The 21,844-nt window shown below is 41.1% G+C and overlaps 1 protein-coding gene across 2 annotated transcripts in view; it reads left to right on the plus strand.

The window, feature by feature from the left end:
- Window positions 1-21,844, plus strand: part of PIK3C2G (phosphatidylinositol-4-phosphate 3-kinase catalytic subunit type 2 gamma) — a 383,327-nt gene that overhangs the window by 93,285 nt on the left and 268,198 nt on the right. For both annotated transcript variants that reach the window (XM_075897745.1, XM_075897746.1), the window contains 4 exons: window positions 372-529; window positions 3,650-3,761; window positions 14,566-14,668; window positions 21,597-21,667. In XM_075897745.1, coding sequence (XP_075753860.1) covers window positions 372-529; window positions 3,650-3,761; window positions 14,566-14,668; window positions 21,597-21,667 — 444 coding nt within the window. The remainder of the gene's footprint in view (window positions 1-371; window positions 530-3,649; window positions 3,762-14,565; window positions 14,669-21,596; window positions 21,668-21,844) is intronic.

Raw genomic sequence — 21,844 nt, forward strand, 5'->3', positions numbered from 1 at the left:
CAAAATTCCTTTGTCCCAGTTTGAAATTCCTACCTACATTTCTATTGGCTGCCTGCCACCCGATTTAGGTAAGGGGCATAGTTAACCTCTTAGTCCCCAGGATGCTGGCTAACCCTCATGATCATGACAGTATTGCATACTGTAATCAATTGAGATTTTACCAGTGATTCTCTAGTTTAACAAAACATGAAACAGGCAGCATTTAGCACTTTGAGATGTCTGACAGAAGTAGATTTGTTAATAGCATCATTGTACTCTTCAGCATCATTTTTCTTAATATCTAAGTCTATTATTGTTTTGGCATTATGGCAGTTCTGTCATTTGAGATAATAGAGCTGAAATATATAAACTTTACCATATGTTCTCCCCAGAATAAGAGGTTCATATTGTGCTTTTGATCTGAAGACAAATACTGGGAAGATTTGGAGTGTCACATCAACATTATCAGATGAGATCCTTTGTAAATCAAAATTAAAAGTTAGCATTTTGACAAACTCTTCATCGCCTCCACTGCATCTTACACCGTATGGTAAGTGTGTTGGTTTTTTTAGCCTTTTAAAAATCAGTTCTGCTAACATGCATGCTTGTTTTTGTGTGGTTCCTTGAGGGTTTTTATTTATTTATTTATTTAAATATTGAAAGGGCCCAATTATTGTTTCCAGAGGAAATATAGAAGAAAATGTCATTTTGCATAAAAAACAATTGGCATTTATGGGCCTGATCTAAATGTAAGTAGCTTAAAGATTTTTTTGGTCCATATTCACTGATATAATCTGGCTTCTTTGCTACTTTAGTTTAATGGGTTAGTTAAGCCATTAAATACAGCTGTGTTATATCACAAAGGTACTACAAAGCAGCCAGCACATAATAAGAATCTGGCCACTTTTATTTTTAAGGCCTTCAGTTTGACAGTGAGCATTTAATTTTTGTGCCTGTTCTCCAGGAGGTCACTAAAACACAAATGGTTTTAACACTTTAAAATCAACCTTTAAAATAAAGATTTTAACACATTTTAGCAGTAAAGAAATAGCATGAACGAGGAATTAAAATGAAAATCAACCTCTCCTTTAGTGATTTGTATTGTTAGCTGTGGGCATTCAGATTGTCACAGAAATTAGGAAGGATTTATTTCCCCTGTGTGCTGCATTGCACAATTGACTAGGTATATTGTGGGATCTCTGCCTACATTCTGAAGACTCAGATACTGGCCATTGCTAGAGGGAGCATAGCAGACTTGAGAAACCTATCATCTGGTCTAGCAGGGCAAATCGTTTACATAAAGGCAAAATTAGATACACTCTGTATTGTGATTTGCTTCCTGGAATTCACAATCCAACTACACATACATGTTTTCTGATTATGGAATAGAACCTCAAAAATGTGGGGGGAAAAAAGAAAATCTCTGTTATGGAATGTGGCCTAAAATTTTGGAGAAGGGTTATGGAGGGATGTAATTAATAGAATATATTTATTGTGGCCTAATTGCACTAATCTTCATATGATTGCTGTGCCCAGCTACTGTAGGCAGCAGCTATAAGAGGCAAAGAAAGGCAATGCCTTCCCTCGGTCTTAGTGCGGAACCTCTTACCTCTTCCTATTCCTGTTCTAAACATTCCCACAGGCTGTTGCAGCCTAGTGAGTCTTTCTTGGTGTGGGGGGAGGGGCGGAATTTAGTAGCTTAAAAGTGAAAAGCTATCCAGCTTGCCAAACCTATTAGCTTAACACTGAATATGTGAAAGATTAAGTGGTAATGAAGCCGTTTAACAGGAATTTGCCAACTCTGGGAGATATACTGTCAGTTTCTGAATTTACTTACAAAAACAATTGTGCATTGCTATAATATGTCTACAGGACCTTAGCTTAAATTTGCTTTAAATATTTTATCAGTTTGTTGCTGAAGATTGTAAAATCAAACCTCTAAAAAAAATCCTTGCATAGATTTTTAGATTCACATCTGAGTATTGAGCTTCAGTCCTACAATTGCTTGGATCTTTAGACACAAATTCTATATAAATTCTTCAAAACACCACACTTATTTAAAATACACATTTTAATTTTAATTACTGTAGTACAAAAACTTGCTTCCAAAGTCTTCCTGTCCATCCTCATTGTAATATTTCTCCCTTCACCCACCCCCTGCTGAAAAGAGCCCTTAAAGGGACAATGCCCTTTTTCTTCCACATAGCTGGACAAATGCATTTCCCTTTCTTTACTTCTGACTATTTGATGAAGTAGTTTTAAGAAACCCTTCCACCAAAATTAGTACCTTAGTAAGATGTAAAATCCTTTGTTATGCCTAAAATCTTTGGAAACCTATTTAAACATAAACATATGTTGACATGTCATAAACATGTCTATTAGTATGGAAATCATACACAATATATTAATGTTCCATTTTTCTAAAAGCAGTGAGCTTTGTTATTAACACATTAAACTGCTCTGACCGATTAATTTGAAATAATAATAGTAATCTGGAATGATAAATTTATGAAGGTTTGAGTACTTTTAAAATATAAAATCATCTTAGAAATGCTGATTAAGAAAATGTTTTTTAAAAAAGGATCGTATCATGTATTCCATAATATATAATGTTGTATTCAGCTAGACAACTGACTTGCCCTTACCACAAAGTTTTGCAAATAAATTTCTGAAAAACTTCAGTGTGTACAAAAAACCCCGTGACTGACATTTTTTTAATTACAAAATGTAAGTGCTTTTAAATAGATACTTTCTGCATGCTCAGTTTTCACAGTCTGGCATTCAGTAGAAAACATGCTCCATTTTCTTTAGAAAGATGTTGTAGAAGAGTGTTTAAATGTAATTTGCCACATTTGGGTTCAAGGATTTGGCTGGAAGGGGATGGTCAGGGAGGGATAGGGAAGAAAAGAGGGAGACAGTGGGGAGGTGACATTGCTTGCGGTGGAGCAGAGGTGGAATATGGGTGGAGCCACAGAGTGGGAATTTTGCCTTCCCAAGCAGCAGCTTCACCCACCTCCATGCAAGCTACTACTATGTAGGGCCGGATTAAGACCTTTAGAGGCCCTCAGCACTGAAAAGATTATGGTGCCCCCATATGTAATTCAAAATAAAAACAATATTATACCGTAAAATCTCTTTTGTGTGTGTGTCTGCTTTGCTGGTGCCCTAAGCACGTGCTTAGTATGCCTGTTGGGTAATCCAGCCCTGCTACTATGTTAAATGAATTGGATGTGTCTAGTGTCAAATAAATCTCTGGCATAGCCTCGTGTCTTGTGCAGAACCAGAGCCTTCATCATATACATGTAAGGAAATTACACACAATTTCAATTTTGAGATTATAGATTTCAGGGGAAATAGCTAGCTTTTTGGTTCTGCCATCTCTGATTCAGAATTGATAAATTTATAATTCTAGATTCATTACAGACTCTCCTGCTTCTTTCAAAATGGGTGAATTCAGTGAGGTAAAAGTATTGTATGAATGACAACCCAGTCCTCAGAGCATGTGAATCTAGAAAGGGGGAAAAAAAGTCTCATTCTGATTCCCCTAGATGGAGCTATACTGCAACAGAAGTTAGCGATCACATCATGACTCCCATTTTCTCTTTTCAACACTAATCTAGCAACTCTCTACCAAGCTGCTATTAATTTTTCTTCTTATCTTTGTTTACAGCTAGCTGCATTATCCGCAACTTAATTGTAGAGATTCTCCATTGCACAAATCAATATCCAGCCCAGGAAGAGTATTTTCTAAGCATTTATGGGTCTGATGAATTTTTACAAAAGTAAGTCTCACATTAAGAAATGGTATTGATTATGTATTACATCATACAATCTGTGCACCTGAATACTGATATACTACATCTGTAAACAAAGCACATCCAAAGGGAGAGATGCAAAAGCAATGGTCGTGTGCCATACATCTTGGATCCCATCTGCCTCAGCCGTGGAAGGTGTCTGAACCATGGAGTTTGGTTCATTCCTATATCAAATTGCGCTTACACTGTGGGGTAATGAGAAGACAATATGGTCTAGAGAAATAAGCATGGAACAAGGAGCTAGGTACTCCAGAACATCAATCTCAGCTCTTCTATCTGCTTCCTGCACAGCCTTGTACAAGTTATTTCAACTCTCTGGCTGCCTCAATTTCTTCATCAGCATCTTTTTTTTTCTAATCCTGAGGTTGTGTTTGGCTGAGTTGTCTCAATTTCTCTATCCAGAAATGGGGATAATGTTATCAACTTCTTATTGAAGGACATTATGAAGAGGAGTAAAGGAAAGTGGTGGAGGGGAAGCATATTAGCCCTAGATTGAGTAAGTCTCTGTTGCCAGGGTAAATTTAGGAAAGGCTAGTTCAGAACCAATGGAACCTGCCAGACTCAATGAGGCCAATTTAAGGACCTGAAGTCAATTAGAGGGTTTCTAGAGTCAAGTAAGTCAGACAGTTCAGAATATCTGGGGCCAGTTAAAAACTAGCTGAGCCTGGTTAAAAAGACCTCCTCTTCAGGTCAGTGTGTGAAGAAGGTGACTCTCTAGGACCAGACATAGTTTTGGCTTACAGGATAAACAAGACCATTCACAGGTCATTAGTTTGATCATGAGCCATTAAGTTTCCAGAGCATCAGTAATGGCTCTCATTAGCACATTTAGAACTATAAACAGATCCACACTTCATATTTTAATTTCACATACAAGAATGGTACATGCACAAAAATAGGATATATACATTCAGCAAATTATAACATTAAAATTGATATGTTACACAAGGTATTTTGTCTAAAATGTTCTCAAATTATGCATATTCATAAGCCAATTTTCCTAAAGCACAGGAGGTCACAACAGATTTGTTAAAATCTAAAGTTGAGGATCATGTTTTCAAAGTAAGACTTTAAAACAGATTGATGTTTTATTGAGGGAATGTTTACAAACAAACAAACAAACAGTACAAACAGCAGAGTTTGCATTTTGATACAAGCATGGGTGAATGAATAGATATATCCAGGAGCCAGTTTGGGTCTAGGGTGGGGGGGGGGCAGCACCCGGGAGCCTGGTTCCCTGGCCTGTGGCGGAGCGTTAGGCGTGGCCCGCAAGTGGAGTCCGCCAGTGGGGTGCCCTCATCCTCTGGAACATTGTTCAAGGCCCTTCGGTGAGGAGTGCATAGAATAGATGGATTCCATAGGACAGAGGGGTGGGGGGGGAGGGGGTTTGGAGCGTGGCTTATAAGAAGCCCATAGCGAATAATGGGGAGTCTGTGGGGCCCCGGATGTGGTGGGGTGGTGAGGGGTTGGCTAGTGGATGGGTGGTTTGGTGGGGATGCTCATTCTGTCACTGGTCCAGTAGTTTAGGTGGGTTGAGAACTAGATTTGGGGGGGTGAACGTCTCACCGTTTGCCTGGATTTAGCATTGCTGCTGAGGCGGTATGGGCGGGAATGAATGTAGGGACCCTTGGTCGGGAGGAGATTCAGGGTCGCGGGGTCTGTCTTGTGTCAGGGATTTTGTGGGAGCAGGGGGGTAATGGTTGAGCGAGTCTGGGAGTAGTATTTATTAAGGGGACCGCACGGTGTGGGAGGGCTAGTGTTTCTTGGTTGCTACTTGGAGCTTTAGGTGGTTGTTGTTCTTTAGGTCTATGTCTTGGGGAGTGGGAGGGAGGGGGAACACAAAACATCCATACACATACACCTACATGCATGCACCCACTCACACAAACTCATACCCATAAATATATAAGATGGAGCAGGATCAAAGCAAAGCACGGTAAAGTAAAATAGGGTTGATAGAAGTAGGGAAGCCAATGATTAAGCTTAAAGGGGGGGGCACTCATCCATTCGCACAAACAACTACTGTTCTGTTCCCCGGGAGTTATCCACGGATTTTGTTCCGTTCTCTATGCTAAGTGTATGTAAAGTTATGTATGGCAGATCTTCAGATACTAGAATACTGCTTGAAGCTAGATGTGGCATTACAACATGGAAATTCAAAAGATTCATAATACGTTAGATTTGTGCAGTGAACTGAAGACTATTTTATGATCACTTCCAAGATGTTTTGCACCTCAAAATGTACAGAAGTTTATTTCTGAACACACACTCAGACAGCTTTCCCACATCTTCATTGGTCTTTGAATTCTCTTGACTCTTCGGCTACGTCTACACTGGCCACAATTTCCGGAAAAGCCATGCAAATCAGGTAAGTCAGGATAGGGAAATCCGCGGGGGATTTAAATATCCCCCGCGGATTTAAATAAACATGTCCGCCGCTTTTTTTCTGGCTTGGAAAGTAGGAATAAGAGATCCTCCGGAAAAGGGCTTTATTCCGGAGGATTGCGCCAGTCTAGACGCTTTTTTTCCGGCTTTTCCCCAAGCCAGAAAAAAAGTGGCGGACATGTTTATTTAAATCCGCGGGGGATATTTAAATCCCCCGCGGATTTCCCTATCCTGACTTACCTGATTTGCATGGCTTTTCTGGAAATTGTGGCCAGTGTAGACATAGCCTTCCAGTTTCTGTTGCTAGTTGGAAAGCATAGCTTTTCAAAGTTAAAATTGATAAAGACATACCTCTGCTCTTCCATGCTGAGAGATTTGTTGAACTGGCCACCATCTCGATAGAACACGAAATAGTTTCAGAACTTTGTCTCAAACAATCTTTTGCCCAATTAGGGAAAAAAGCACAAAAAAAAAAGTTCTAAATGTTGGCACAAATCGATAGCCCAGTGCAAAAGGGTCACAACTCAAATACAAACTTCATTCAGTGTTCAAGAATAGAGATTTTCTCAGCTTCCCCAAAATCAGTTCCTTAGGAAGGAAGACAGTTGCAGTTTGAAATGCAACTGTTTATAGAGCTGACCAGAAACACTGTGTACTACTCAAAATGGTTAAAACTTTAAAGTCTCAGCTACTGGGCAGCTTACCCTATACAGTATAACTGTGTTAGGATCAATGAAGAGTAGAAAAATATCATTTTGTTACATTGTTCATTTTGAATGCCAAGTAAATACATGTGTAAAATTTATTCTAGACATCTAATTTTTCTCAAATTGAAGGAAGGGAGAGGGCCAAAATCATAGTACGCTTAGGCACCAAAAGCCCTTGGGTTGGCCCTTGTATAGGGATTGGGTCATTTGGACCTTACTGTGCTTTTTTCTCCAATTGTTTACCCCTGCATAAAACAAGACAGTATTGTTGTTCTGGCGTAAAACTGGAAAAAGTGAGAGACCAATCAAGCCCTTTAACTCTATCTATTACTTGACCACTCTGTTGCATATGAGAGACTGGGCTTGGAGGGACTTGGAACGCTCTTTCTCATTTCAGACTAATAGCTAACAATGAAAATAACAAGTAATTGTCCTGAGGATGAGCTCAGTGGTGTGTCAGTGTGGTGTACATGGTGTTCTAAAACCATTTTATTTTCACTTTCAGAAGAACTCCTCAATAGGGGACTGTTAGAATCCTGCACTTGCAGAATCTCTGCACATCTCATTAGCAGTGAAACAAGGTCAATAATATTCTTAGCTGCTTGCTTTGCTCCTTCAGCATAGTGCAAACACCACTGAGCTACAGTTCTGATCTCAACTGCTGTAACTCTATGCTATGCTGTGCTGTGCTTTCATCTGCCTCATTTTCCTGGCTCTTCCTGATCATCATCAGCATCCTTTAAATGTGATCTTGAAACCCTAGGCCAAACTCATCCCTAGGGAAACTTAATTTGAAGCCTATAGAGTTATTTCAGGGATCAGTTTGGCCTGGTATCTGAGATGTCTATGACTGTGACCTGTTCTTTCCTCACTCTCTTGTTACGATAGATGTAAAATTAGAAGTAGGAATGTGAATGTTTAACCAGTTAACCAGCAGGGGTGGGAAAGGAATGGTGGGTTCTTAGCACCCACTGGCAGCCCTGCTGATCAGCTCCTCCCATGTCCTTCCCAGTGCCTTCTGCTCACCATGATCAGCTGTTCAGTGGGCAGGAGGTGCTGAGTAGGCAGAGGGCAGGGCAAACATGGGGTACACTTGGGAGATGGTGTGGAATGGGATAGGAAAGGGAAGGATAGAGCCTGGAGGGAAGGGGTGGAATGGAAGTCAAGCAGGAGTCGTGTACCCCCAGGGAATTGACAGAGTTGGTGCCTGTGTGTCTAAGACCCAGAACTCTCCAGCTCAAGGAAGTAGGAATTACTATTCTACATTCACTAGCTTTCCTACATGTTCCCAAATATCGTTCACTTTTCTTCTAGTGTTCAAACACTTCTTAGATTCAATCTACCTCCATCCTCTAAGAGTGTGTCTATTTTGGAGTGTGTAACTTCCATCTTGAGTAGACATACAAGCACTTGATTGAGCTAGTGGTCTAAAGAAGTGTATCCACAACTGTCTGAGAAGAAGGAATGGCTATATGTTCACATATGTGTCTGCAGTCTTGACAGGATTGTGCTCGGGTCACCTAGGGCACATCTACACTGCATGGCAAAAATCAAACTATGATACGCAACTTCAACTACGTCTTCCTTCGATTTCTCTTACTCCTCGTGGAATGAGCGTTACAGAAGTTGGAGTAAGAAATTATTTCAGAATAACAGCTTGCTGTGAAGACGCTCATTTTGTTATTTCAAAATAACATCAGTTACTCCAAAATAACACTGCTGGGTAGACATACCCCTAGGTTGGTCCCACCACTTGCACCATTGCAGCTGTACTATTTTTCACATCTTTCAGAGCTAACTGCATTACACCTTCCGGCTTCCCCTGTAGACATACCCAAATCTCCTAGCTACCTATTCAATTCATTCCATCAAACTTGGTTTGTTCTTTGTTTCTATCTTTTGATTTCTTGCTCTGGCTATCTCTGGTAGCTGAAGATCTTACCTGTCCAAACCAATTGTATTATCCCCTTTCTTTAAATCTTGCCTTCAGGCTGTCCTTTGTCTTTTTTTTCTTCCTTAGCTTATGAATGGATGCCTCTGAACAGTAGTTTTATGATGTCCTTTATGAAAGATGCCATATAAAAATATATTGTGGGGGGGGATAACACGGCTTGTGTTAAATAATTCATGACTCCCACTGCCAGCAGCAAACCCAAAGCAGCTCTTGTTAAGTGCCAGTAATGAATCCATATTCCTTGAAAACTTTCTGCCTCTAGAGTTACAGGCCACTTGCTCGGAGCATTCCAAAGTGCCTAGTAAAACCTGCCATGTTGCTATATAAAAAGATATTAGTTTATTTTGTGTGTGTTTGTATGTATTGATCTGGCTGTTTTCAGTAAAAAGGACTGACTGCAATGCGCAACCAGCAAATGAACATAGTGAGGCAGTTTTTATAAATGTTACTTTAAAGTTTCCTGTCTCTTGAAGGCATGAGGGTTTTAGTTTGCAGTTAGTATATTGCTGAGTTCCATCTTCATTCTCCTATGGCAGTGGTCCCCAATGCAGTGCCCGCGGGCACCATGGCATCCGCCGGGGCATTTGTATGCGCCCGCCGACAACCTGGGCCGGGAGGCGCCGGCCCCAGGCACGCGACACGCACCGGCGCTGGGTGTACGGCACTCGGGCAGCCCCGGGCCCATGGCACAAGGCTCTCGGGCGGCCCCGGCCCCAGGGCACATGCCGGCGCCGGGTGCAAGGGCATCCAAGTCCCCTGGCGTGCCCCCGGACGTGCGGCCCTGTCCCTGGGCGCCCGGCACGTGAGTGGCCCCCACCTCCTGGGCGCCCGGGAGCCTCTGCAGGTTGGGGACCACTGTCCTATGGTATATTTTTGTGTAATTATCTCGCTCCTACTACTCCACAGTAAACAGAAATGTCGAATAGAAAATCTAAATTATCCCTGGTCTATAATTTACACTCTCACGCTTGTGTGTGACCTTATTGATGGCTTTTTTTGTCCTTTTTTTTCATTCCAGTCTCTGAGACTCAAGGCCTGAATAGAAACTGGTTTTCGCTTCAAGTGAAGTTTAAACTATTCATTATAGAAAGGACAGAGTTATATTTGTGTAGATTAGGATCATTAGATGCCTGTATTTAGGGGGTGAATACATTCTCAATAAAAATAAGCCTCCATTTTGTCTTGTCACTGCAAATTAAACTTCTCATACCGTGATGCTGCTCCAGTGAGTTATTTTTAAAATCAAACTTGAGAGAATGCCTAAGGATTTTGAAGTGTAACAGAGAGAATTGTGTGTTACTGAAAATGAATGGCCTTGCTGGGGCATGGCAGTGCAGCATAGTGGATATGGCACAGAACTGGGAGTTAGGAGACCTGAAGTCTGTTCTTTGCTCTGCCACTGACCTACTCTGTGACCTTGGACACTTGTTTGTGGCTCTTTCCCCTCTGCCTCTGTCTTGCTTGTTTAGTGGGTAAGCTCTTAGGGGCTCGTGCTGACCCTCATTATATGTTTGTACCATGTCTAGTAAAACGGGACCCCCAATTCCTCTTGAATTCTGTGAATGGTATTGTAATACAGGCAGTCCCCGACTTACGCGGATCTGACTTATGTCAGATCCGCACTTACGAACAGGGCTTTTCTCGCCCCGGAGCTCACGGGCGGCGGGTCGCTACCCGTGTCCTCCGGGGTGAGAAAAGCTTCTCCCGGTCTCCCTGATCTGCTGGGGGGGTCCAGCAAAGCCGCTGGACCCCCCCAGCAGACCAGGGGGGCAGGAGCAAAGCCGCCCAGGCAGCGGGGGTCCCGCCGCCTGGGCGGCTTTGCTCGGGTCTCCCTGGTCTGCTGGGGGGGGGAGGGGGCGCAGCCAGTGCGCCCCCCGAGCAGACCAGGCTTTTGTTGCGGGACACCTCGGGTAGAGGGGCTGGTGTGCTGCCGGGTTGGTCTTGTGGGAACCTACCTGGCAGCACCCCAGCTGTTCTGTCCCAGGCTCCAGATTCAGCAGCTGTTGAAACTGATCAGGCTGATTCCAGGAAGCTGGGGGCAGAGCAACTCTGCCTCCGGCTTCCTGTAGTCAGCCCCTGGTCCGTTTCAGTGGCAGCAGCTGAATCTGGAGCCAGTTCTGACTTACATACAAATTCAACTTAAGAACAAACCTATAGTCCCTATCTTGTACGTAACCCAGGGACTGCCTGTACAACTGAGAGAAGAGATGTGCCAGAATGTGTTGTGTTTATAATAATGTTCTGCTTCTTATATTGTTCAGATGAATTTTTTCTCCATTTTGTAGGTGGGGTAACTGATGCAGGGGGCCAGGTTTTGTGAGGTGCTGCAGCCCCATGTACTGCTTCAAGATTGGGCCATTGATAGCCTCTCAGTCCATGATCAACTTGTGACCAGTAGGAACCAAATATGGACCATGGCATTTATTTTTTCTTATGACTTAACATGGATTTCTAACTTGATTATATTTTTCTCAAAAGCCATTAATCCACTTGATCTATTCGTTCATGACCCAATATCTGCCTAAGTAAAAGGCTTCTCTCCAAACATTTGTGCAAAGTGCATAGAAGCATGACCAAGAGATTCAAGATTTAATATATATAATTTCCCCTGATTTCCCATAAGCTATAGTCGAGGTTGATGGTAAGATGAGAGGGGAGGTGCAGAATCAATGGTGGAGTTAAAAGCTGTGTGGAGGCATTTGAAGGAGGCATATGAGGATGTGTGGTATATAGGAAACAGGCTACCATCACAGATCTGGAGCTAGTAAAGGGATAATGAAGACAAGAGCAGGAGATGGTGTCATGGGAGCAGTGTGGCAAGATGCATGGGCAAAGCATCAGAGCTTAATGGGAAGTGACAGGAGAGGTTTAGGAGAGGCTACAGCCATGCAAAACCCCAATGGTGAGAATGAGGAATGTGTGGAAAGGGGGGGAGGAGTAGGGTTGACAATAGCAGTACAGATACTTCATTAATCCAGTGTGGTAGATTGTGCTTTGGCACTCTACCTTTCTTGTATCTGAATCTGTACTGTCTGCCATTAATAGTAAGGAATCTTGCAAATGCACAGAAGCACTGTCAAAGGACCTTGCTATAGGTATTTATTCTGTCAGATGGAAATAGAGTTCTCCTTTTGTGTTGGTCACAAAATGCCACTTCTGCATTTTTACCTTTTGTGCCTGGAAATGGGGAGCATGTGTTTGTCCTAATTACACTGTGGGATAGGTGTAGAACATTTACTCCTAGAAGTCAAAAATCCCCAGAAGTTTGAATCCTTTGTAATTATATCTGACAGCTATGCACTGTGCTAGTTAATGATTTAAGCTTAACCTTGATTTTCATTAGACATTCCCATTTGACAGACAATAATTCCTAATCTGCTATATACACATTCTATTAGCCCATATTTCTGCCATATATTAATGGGGCCAGTGTTTTGGGGATTAAACCCATACATCTGATTTCAGACCCTCTACATAGAACTCTTTTAGCTATAGCTACACCTACTTTCCATCTAAATTCCACACCTCTCCTAATGATTGGTAAATCTGAGAAGAATCTTGTCATGGACTACTTGGCCCTATTAGGCAAGTTTAAGCTTAGTCTTGTTCATAGTTTTACAGCTACCCCTCAGCCTCACTGATGAACTGGCAACATAGAGCTAATTGGTGATTGCAGCTTGGTGTAATGGGTATTTAATTAGAAAAACTAACCCCAGCTGTAGTGGTCAAACGGGCAGAGCACTCTTCAAATAGAGCTATGAAGTCAGCAGCAGTGGGAAGAGCTTGGGGGGAGGAATAAAGGGAATGTCCCTCTGGGAAGAGGCTGAGGTGCCCACTGGGCAGGAGAGGTTGGAATTAGGACCTGGAACAAGAAAAAGAGACTCACAAGGAATAGAGTAGACTCCTGTCAGTGAGGCCAGAGATAGATGTAGGAGGATCCCCAGAAGTAAACTGCTGAAGTCCCTGGTGAAATGAAGCAGAAAGATGAAAGACCTTCTGCAGGGGCCAGAAGAAGGGGCCAAGAAGCAATGGAGTCTGAGAGCAGCATCAGAACTAGTGCTTTGGGCATTTGATTTAGATTTTAAGTTGTATCTTTTGTTCTAGATGGGGAGTAAACTGTTATATGATTTAACCAAAGGGCCAAGCCATAGAAAACTTAGAGAAAGGGTGGATTTTGGCAGGGACTGGCCATCATACCTAAGAAAGTCACAGTGGTGGGGGCGAGCGGGGGCGGGGGGGTTGAGAGAAGGGGAGGAGCTGGCAACATAGAGTCAGGGGAGGAGGCAAATTACTCTGTAGTGCTTTGTCTAGGCAGAAGAGGGCACTCCATAGGTGGGGAAGTGCACCTACAAACCTGTTTCTCCTACTTGGCCCAAGGACCTCTGGTACAACTTGATATGCAGAGAAGCAATATAAATATAGATCAGTCTTCCTTGCTCTCATGCCTGAAAGAGGTAACATGAATCTGACAGAACGTGCACAGGATGGCACTTGTTAACTTGTTCCAATAATCTGTCCTTGCAAAAATCAATGTCAATAACCCCTATCATTTTTTTTAATTTGAAAAAAAGGTATGATCTGGCTTTTAAGTGGCTATTACTTTGTATTATTTCACACGTTTTCATAATGATAACAAATAGAGCAAAGCTAACTCCACAAAACATTAGAAACACCAGAACAGACCCACAGCCCAGGGGAGGGCTGAAGCAATGATGCTGAGGATTGGAAGCTATTTTAACAAAGCACAGGAGGATTGGAGGATCCTTCTGCTAGCAGATGATTAGAACACTCTAGGCAGACCATTCCCTAGTGAACCTTTCAGTTCGTGTAAGGTAGAGTAACCCTGTGGCTGCCTGGGATGACACTATGATTAGAGGTGGGCTCAAAACTGACTTACAACCACTTTTGCCTTCTCCGTCTCAGCAGCACAAGGACAGCTTTGGAACTTCTGAGGGTCTGTCGCCATGTTTATGTATCTATTTGATTTGTAAATCTAGATTATCTTTTCCACACAGCCTTTAAAACCAGTTAAATACAGCTACAATTTTTCATCAAGTATGTTCTATTTAGTTATATTAAGATGCTGAAATAATAGATTGTCTACGGTCTATGACGCTGGCCAGTATGGTTTCACTTTTTCCTTCATAATCCCTGTTACTATCTGTATCCATCTGTTGCTTCTTGTCCTAGATTGCAAATATCTTCAGACAGGGGCCATTTTTTAATTCTAATAGTTCAGTGCCTAGCACAATGGGATTCTCGCTGATTGCTAGGGCTTCTAGGCACCAATATAAATAAGTAATAATTCATTATGTCCTAAGTGCTCTAACTAATAACCCATAGTAAATTGAGATTTAAGCAGAGATAGCAACAGGTGCTAGAGAGAGAGAGTATGGCTTTGGGCATCTTTTTTTTATTTCCATCTTTTTTTCATTGTTGTTCCTTTTACAGAACTTGCAAGTTTTAAATCAACTACACTGAGGATTCTGTTACTCTTTTTCCATCCAGCCCTTAAAATCAGGCCATCATGGTGAAAACATCATGAACCTTTCTACGCTCAATATACTGTGCTCACATAATACAGCCTTCTATTAGATGCTTAGTGTGAGTTGCTGGAGAGTGGTGGAAAATGTGTTTATCAGTGAGAGAAAAATTAGCAGCTGGTGACTAGATTATTATTTTGTTTTCTCTTTCTCCATTCCCTCCAACCCGCTTCCAATTGCAGTGATCGTGCTTTGGGCAGTCACGAGAGCCTTCTCAAGGCAGCCACCTCCATTCAGCTTCGTCTACAGAAAGGCACCAGCTATCAGCAAAGTTTGGCTCGAACGGTGTGTCATTTTTTTTCTTTCAATATGGCAGAGGAAGTTTAAATCTATTTGATCCTTTCATGTAACCATCTGCATTGATAACTAGAAAGCGGTGGTTTGCTTTCCTGAGTGTATATATGTTAATGGTGAACTACATTTGAAACATATTCTAAAACTTTCTACTTCTCTCCTGTAATGAGGCTTACTTTATCCTTTTGGTAATCACAAAGACTACCTGAAAACAAAGAATACCTGAACATGAGAAGATATAATGTTGCCTTTGTAGGAAGAATTCAACTTTATTGGAGTTGAATTATAGTAATGATATTAGCTTGTCATTTTTCCCCCCTGGGTGGTCCTTGTACATTTAGAAACATATTAAGGGTAAAAATCCATATAGAATTATACAAGATAAATCTGATCCAGATCCTGGTTACTGAAATTCTAAGTATTTGATTGTGTGTGCATGTGCATATGTGTGTGTGAGAGAGAGAAAATATCTCTGCTGAAGACATAGATTTATCACACTTTATATCAGAAGAGATTCCCATTTAGATTTATGATTAAACTACCCAGAAATGATTGTTGAGCTTTAATGATACTGATTCATGCTGCTAGATGTGAGTTTTATTCCCTGTGAACAACCTTGAATTCCTTCCAAACCAAACGTACACTACAAAGGAGACCTAGATGGTTTAAGTGATTTTTGACTGGAGATTGGTTGCCTATCTCCTCAGCTAAGAGATCTGCTTAAAGCAGGTAATTGGAACTACCAGCCTGAGTCTGTGAAAATTTGGGTCAGCTAACAAATTTCTAATATAAAAAACATGGTTTCTTTTCTTTCCATTTCTGAAACGTGTCCCCATGAGAATTGTCAGGTTCTGTGTAATTCATCTGCTGCAATATTTGGGGGGGAGGAGCAGCTATGAGGCCAAACATGATATGGTTTAAAAATATCTTTTCTTTTGACTTCTTTACCTTTTAACAGATAAAAGCAGAGGAAACTGTGCTATAAAGTACAGAAGTGATTCAGATACGCACTTTCTGTGTCTCATGCCTACTGTCTCCCTACTACTGTGCTATAGTAGATATCTTGTTTGGCTTCCTACTGTCAGAGAAATCAATGACAATGAGTCAAGATATATTATTAGACAGAACTGCTTTACTTATACCTATACAGTATGCCAGTTCTGGGGCAGAGGTGGTCACAATCAGCATTCAGACAATCTCTTCTTTCAGGGATCTCAGGCCAGTCACCAATGCCTGGCTCCCATGATTCAAGAACTGACTCTGTTTAAAATAACTAAAACATAGAGCAAGATTCCTTGTACTAGCTACAGCTCCCCATAGGAATCTGCTTTACAAATCTAACAACAGGATGTTCTCTTTCAAGGCTAAAAATATGCTTGCACACTAAAATATAAGATGCTATGTAAAAGCACATCTAGTGTGCTTGCTATAACAATATTTATCTATTACATAGAATATCTGAGACTTAATTAAGTTTTTTAAAGTGGTCTGGGATCCCTAAATATGTAAAGCTGCCTGGAAAGTGGCATGCAGCCACGGAAACTGTCTGTCACTTTGAAGCCATTTGGTAATAAAATATTGGCCTTTGAAATAAATAATAACCTGGTCATGGAGTTGTGGAAGTGTAGGTTCTGAGTAATCTGATGCAAGTTATTCAGAAATATACTGCATGTATGATTTATTTTTTTTATTGCATAGTTAAAAACTAGCAATCACTTAAATGAAAAGGTTAACTAAAAATTCCAACCCATTCCAGTGATAATTGTACTGGCTTTTCCACCTTGATTCATCTGAAAATCAAGAGAGAATTTGTTTGAGGACACCTTGCTCACAAAAACGGAAAGAGGGTGGGATAACAATAGTTCTATCAAATCAATTTAAGTGAAATGAAGCTAACCATCCCCCCACCTTTTCCCATTCTCTCTCTCTCTCTCTCTCTCTCTCACTCACACACACACACACACACACACACACACACACACACACACACACACACACACACACACACACAAACGAAATCCCAAGTAAGAGCAGAAGACAGAAGGAAATGGGAAGTTTTGTTTAGCATAATGAGAAGTGAAAATGCGGGAATGGGATCTGACAGGTTTATTTGTAAAACAGGGATGTTACAATCCCTCAGAGGGCCAATAATACAGTAATATTTAAAATTGTTTAGTAAATGCACCAGCAACTTTTTTGTAAAGATGCATTTTCTCCTGGTGTTGGAAGCTGGTATTCTGTTGTGATGTATTCAGAAGGAAAGAGGAAATTGTCTTGAGCCAAGAAATGAAAAAGGAAAAATCAGGCCTTGAAATCATAGGCATTTTTCAGCCCATGGATGACCTTTGGTGTGGTTTTTTTGAGAGAGGAGTTTTACCAGGCACAACTCGCTTGAACAAAAGCTTTAGTACCTGAATTTTCTAAGCATCAGATTCTCTTTAGTTATCCAAATAAAGGCAGTATAGATCCCATTGAGTTAATTGTCGTGATGTCAAAATATTGAGGCCCATTTACATCCCCTTATGGGACATTGACATCAATGGGAAATTTGCATGTATTCTACACTTTTGAGATCTTGAGACTGTCAAATATTTGTGCTTGGGGAGGGTATAATATTTTCCTCACAAATGATTAAACTAGTTTAGAGTAGTGGTAAAATATTCGCTATATGTCCTCTGATCTTCTGTTTCATGAGAACTGTTAGCAACTTAGGATATTAAACATTATTGTTTGAGCAATGGTTCCAAAATGCATCTACATAAACTCTAGTAAGTGGAAAAACTTGCCCCTTCTTGGAGTTTAGCTTTATTCATGTAAAGACCTCTGAATGAGAGAAGACAAAATCTAGTCCAAGACTACACCACAAGTTTGGCTGCCTTCAGAGTTCCTCTCTGAAAAGTGTTCAGCCCACACCTGCTATTGCCTCTCTGCAAGCCATTGTACCTAGCACAGCAGGGGGCAACTATATTTACCTGTGTCTCCATAGGTTTGTGTAGATGCGGAGCCTGTCAGCCATGGATTACCATTCTCAGCTAATGGGAGCTGCAGGAAGCAGTACCCCAGTCCACACTGCTTCCCGCAGTTCCCATTGGCTGGAAATGGCAATCTGCAGCCAACAGGAGTTGGAAGTGCTCATACTTGCGATGGCGCAGGTAAATACAGTAGTGGCTAACCCTGGTGAACTGCTGCAGTCTTATTGCTCACCCTTGACCTAGCATCTACATGTGGGGGTACGAACCACAGTGAATGCTCACCTGCTATGGATTGGTTTGGGGGAAAATGCTACCAACCGCGGAGATGATTTTTGCTTATGTGGACTGTACCAGTATTAATGCTGATAACACTGTAGTAGAAGTGCTATGTTAATGCCTGTGTATTTACAATAAAAATACCCCAAAATTGAGAGGAAATGAAGTCATTTATGCCAGTTTTATTATGAGAGATTTATTTTTTGTTTTGTAAAATAATTATTGCATGTTTAAGAAAGTCTTAATGATACAATGATATGGAAGCCTTTTCTAATGTTGAATCATCCCTCATTTTGCTGCAGAGCTAAAATCTATGTCTCATTAATATGCACAAAGCCTTCTCCTTCACTGTTCTAGTTTGACAGGTCTAAATTAGGCTTAATATACTGCAATGCACTATGTAGGCCAAGAGCAGAGTCAGTGAAGCTCTTGGCATTTACCACCTCAGACATAGTTACAACTACCTGGTAAAATTATCGCTAACGAACAAAAGTAATCCTTAAACTTTGATATTTCAAGCGGTTAATAACAGTCTTGGAAAGCAAAAGAGCAGTGCTCATGATGTTAGAAAACATTTGTTGTCTCAAAGAATTCATAAACTATCAATAGTGTACAGTAGAGATTCACCAGGGATGGTGAGTTTTACGATACATTCAGGTAAATTATTAATTAGCCCTTGATGATAACTGATACGGATGCGAGCGCTCCAGGCCTCAGTTACTAATAGCAGCTGAGAACATTAACAGCTATAGAGCTAGCATAAGTCATTGAACCAAAGGTCTCCTACCATCCCTGGGGAATACTCGCAACAGTGGACGCACTTAAGAAAAGAAAAGGGTTCTGCCAAAAGGCAGTAATGTTAACCAGAGCAACAGTCCCAGAGGAAGCTATAATTAAACAGACACAGGCTGTACTGTATGAAGCCATTAAGCTTTCTCTGTTTAGACCCCGTCCTATGGTGATCTGTGCCCTTCCTCACACATACTAAGTGCCCTCATATCTAAGGCCTTACCAAATTGATAGTCAATTTCATGAATATCAGATTTTAAACATCATAAATCTCAGAAATATGATCATTTAAATATGGAATTCTATAGTGTTGTGATTGTAGGGCTTCTGACCCAAAAAGGAGTTGGGGGGGGGGGGGTTGCTGCAAGGGGAAGCTGTGGTACTACTAACCTTACTTCTGATCTGCTGTTGGTGGCTGCTGTGCATTCAGAGCTGGGCAAATTGAAAGCAACAGATACCAGCTGGGAGCCCAACTCTGAAGGAGCGGCCAGCACCAGCACAGAAGAAAGGAAGGCATGGTATGGTAATGCTGCCCTTACTTCTGCTCTGCTATGGGCAGGGTGCCATCTTTAGGGCTGGATGCCTGGCCAAAAGATGCTACTCTGGCCACCCAGCTCAGAAGGTGTAGATGTAAGGGAAGTAATACTGCAACCCCCCTAAAATAACCTTGCAATCCTCTGTAACTGCTTCTCAGGCCAGGACTCAAACACTGGCCTCTCTTTATATAGTATAGAATAAAAGTAGCCAAAAGACCAGATTTCACAATCCGTGTTACGCATTTCATGGCCGTGAATTTGGTAGGGTTCTACTCCTATCCCATTGAAATCAAGGATATGAAGCAATGTTGGTCAACTCTCAACATATTAGTGTAAGACTTCCAAAATTTGCAGCTTTAGTGTTCTCAAACTCTGGACTCCAGGAGAGGAGTCTTTATCTGAGAATCTCAATTCATGGTTTTTTTTTTGTAAACAAAACAAAGGGTCTAACCTTCATGGTTTTTGAGAAAAGCCTGAGTATATGATTGACACACACAGACTCAAAATTCAAAAGGCCAATAAAAAATAACCAACCTCAAATAAACTCACTTTAAAATCTAATTTTAAAGCCTTTCGAGATTTTTTTGAGTGCCTGACTCATTATTTTTGTAATCCCTGGTATTGGCAATACTTGGAGTACTGTACACATCACAGGACTGGGCCCATGATGTAGGGGTGGCTTGGCCACATTTGAATGAGTAGGTGCAATCTGCCACAGAAGGTTGCAGTGATTCTTGGCTCAGCTCCTTGTTTTTATTATTTTTGTAGGTGCAATTGAATGATGTGCCCATGCTAAGGCTGCCCTGACTATAAATTTACCATATTTATGAGCTCAGTTAGAAGAAGTTAAGTGGGCCCATATACACTCTCTATATCTGTCTACATTTAGGACTGTACAAATTTATACATGCCCGTACTGCTAGAGCATGTACCCCTTGCCACACATGTTTGCTAGGCACGGGTATACACTGGACACAGGATTACATGTGTGTACACACTATTTATTGTGAAATTTCATGGGTAATATCCCAGAATCCTGTGTGTCATGAGACACTAGGAATCTCTTTGCTGAATTGCTGGAATTCTATGAGCAATGTTTTTGTTTCATGTAAACTGCTCTGTATCAGGCTGGTTTGTGGGAGGGAGCATTTAAGCATTGTTACAGTAACAATAAAGGTTTTGGGAGGGACTTACGCATTCCTTCCTCACAATTCTGTCAGATATCCTATCTCCCCACTCTTATCAAGTGACTGCTCCAGTGTCATGACTGCTTGGCTATGCTTGCCAATGATGGCTGTTTTGTGTGGTTTAGGGAGTCATTAAAGCACTGGGTGTCAGGTTTCTTCACTCTTAGTTTTGTTTCCTTTGTATTCTCACTTAATGCAAAGACATGATGATGTTTCAGTTAACTTGCTTCCTGATTTTCATTGTGGGGCTCTGGAGAGCAACAGTTATTTCACAGGATACTTTGTGGTCCTATAATCAGCAGAGATCTGGACTCAGCAGTTCGTCAGAGCTGCCTATGTTGCTTGCCAGCTGCATGCTGAGAACTACCTTGAATGAAAGGAGGTGGTCAAAAATTCAAGCATCAAAGGAAGGCAGGAAAGCTGAAAAAGTATGGTGGATTTTGATGCTGTTTATCAGTAAATATGGTTCCCTTCCCACTGTCACTCATATGACTCTTATCCCAAATGTACTCCTTAAAAGGAAGAAGATGCAAATTGAAAGGGACAAAGAGTCTTCTACTCTGTGTAGCATGCAGGTGTGGATTTCTGAGAGAATGTTTTCTTCCTATACTGCTAGAGAAAAAAATCCCTGCCCCATCCTCAACTATCAAAAAAGCAGGAACCTGGAAAACCCAGACTATAAATTGAAAGTGAAAGACTGGGAGCAAACACAATCTGAGATTGAAATATCTTGAAGTTTGAGTGTGCTTGAAATCTAAGACTAGCTAGGAATTTTTCCAGTGGCTCCTAGTTTTTTCCTAATGAAAGAAACCATAACCCTGACCAAAACTCTTCCCCAAATCCAGGCCTGGATTGGAATGCTCTAGCATCAGCCCTTTTCCACTTGCAACCAAGTCTTTATTTGAAAAATCTCCAAAATGATAAGGATTTTACTCAAGAAAAGCTTCTTGCTTTCCAAAGTGAAGCTGGTGGTGTGACCAGCTTTGAAAGTTTATCGAAGGGCTCAAGAAAATGCAAGCAAGGAGAAAAAGGTTTTTATCAATCTTTGATCAGGGCCAAAAACAATAAAAGAATATTATGAAGCATCAAACAAATTTATACCACTTAGATACTTCATGCCACCAATAATGTAATTCTTTATGTGTTTCTTTTTCTACAGCATGAAGATGATCAAAGTCAGTTCAGTGTGAATCAGCTGCTACAACATGCATGTATTTGGAAAGTGTCTAGGTAAGAATGTTAGTAGTTGTGGTGTTGCACATAATAACTGTGTATATTAACTTGTCAACATCTAGATGTCCTGGGACCGTGATTTCATCTGCACTTATAAGCTAAGCAGAGCCAGGCTTTAGTTTGTGCATGGATGGGAGAACCACAAAAATAACATAAGATGCAGCATGAATCATT

Source organism: Pelodiscus sinensis, chromosome 1 (genome assembly GCF_049634645.1).
Source record: "Pelodiscus sinensis isolate JC-2024 chromosome 1, ASM4963464v1, whole genome shotgun sequence".
NCBI lineage: Eukaryota > Metazoa > Chordata > Testudines > Trionychidae > Pelodiscus > Pelodiscus sinensis.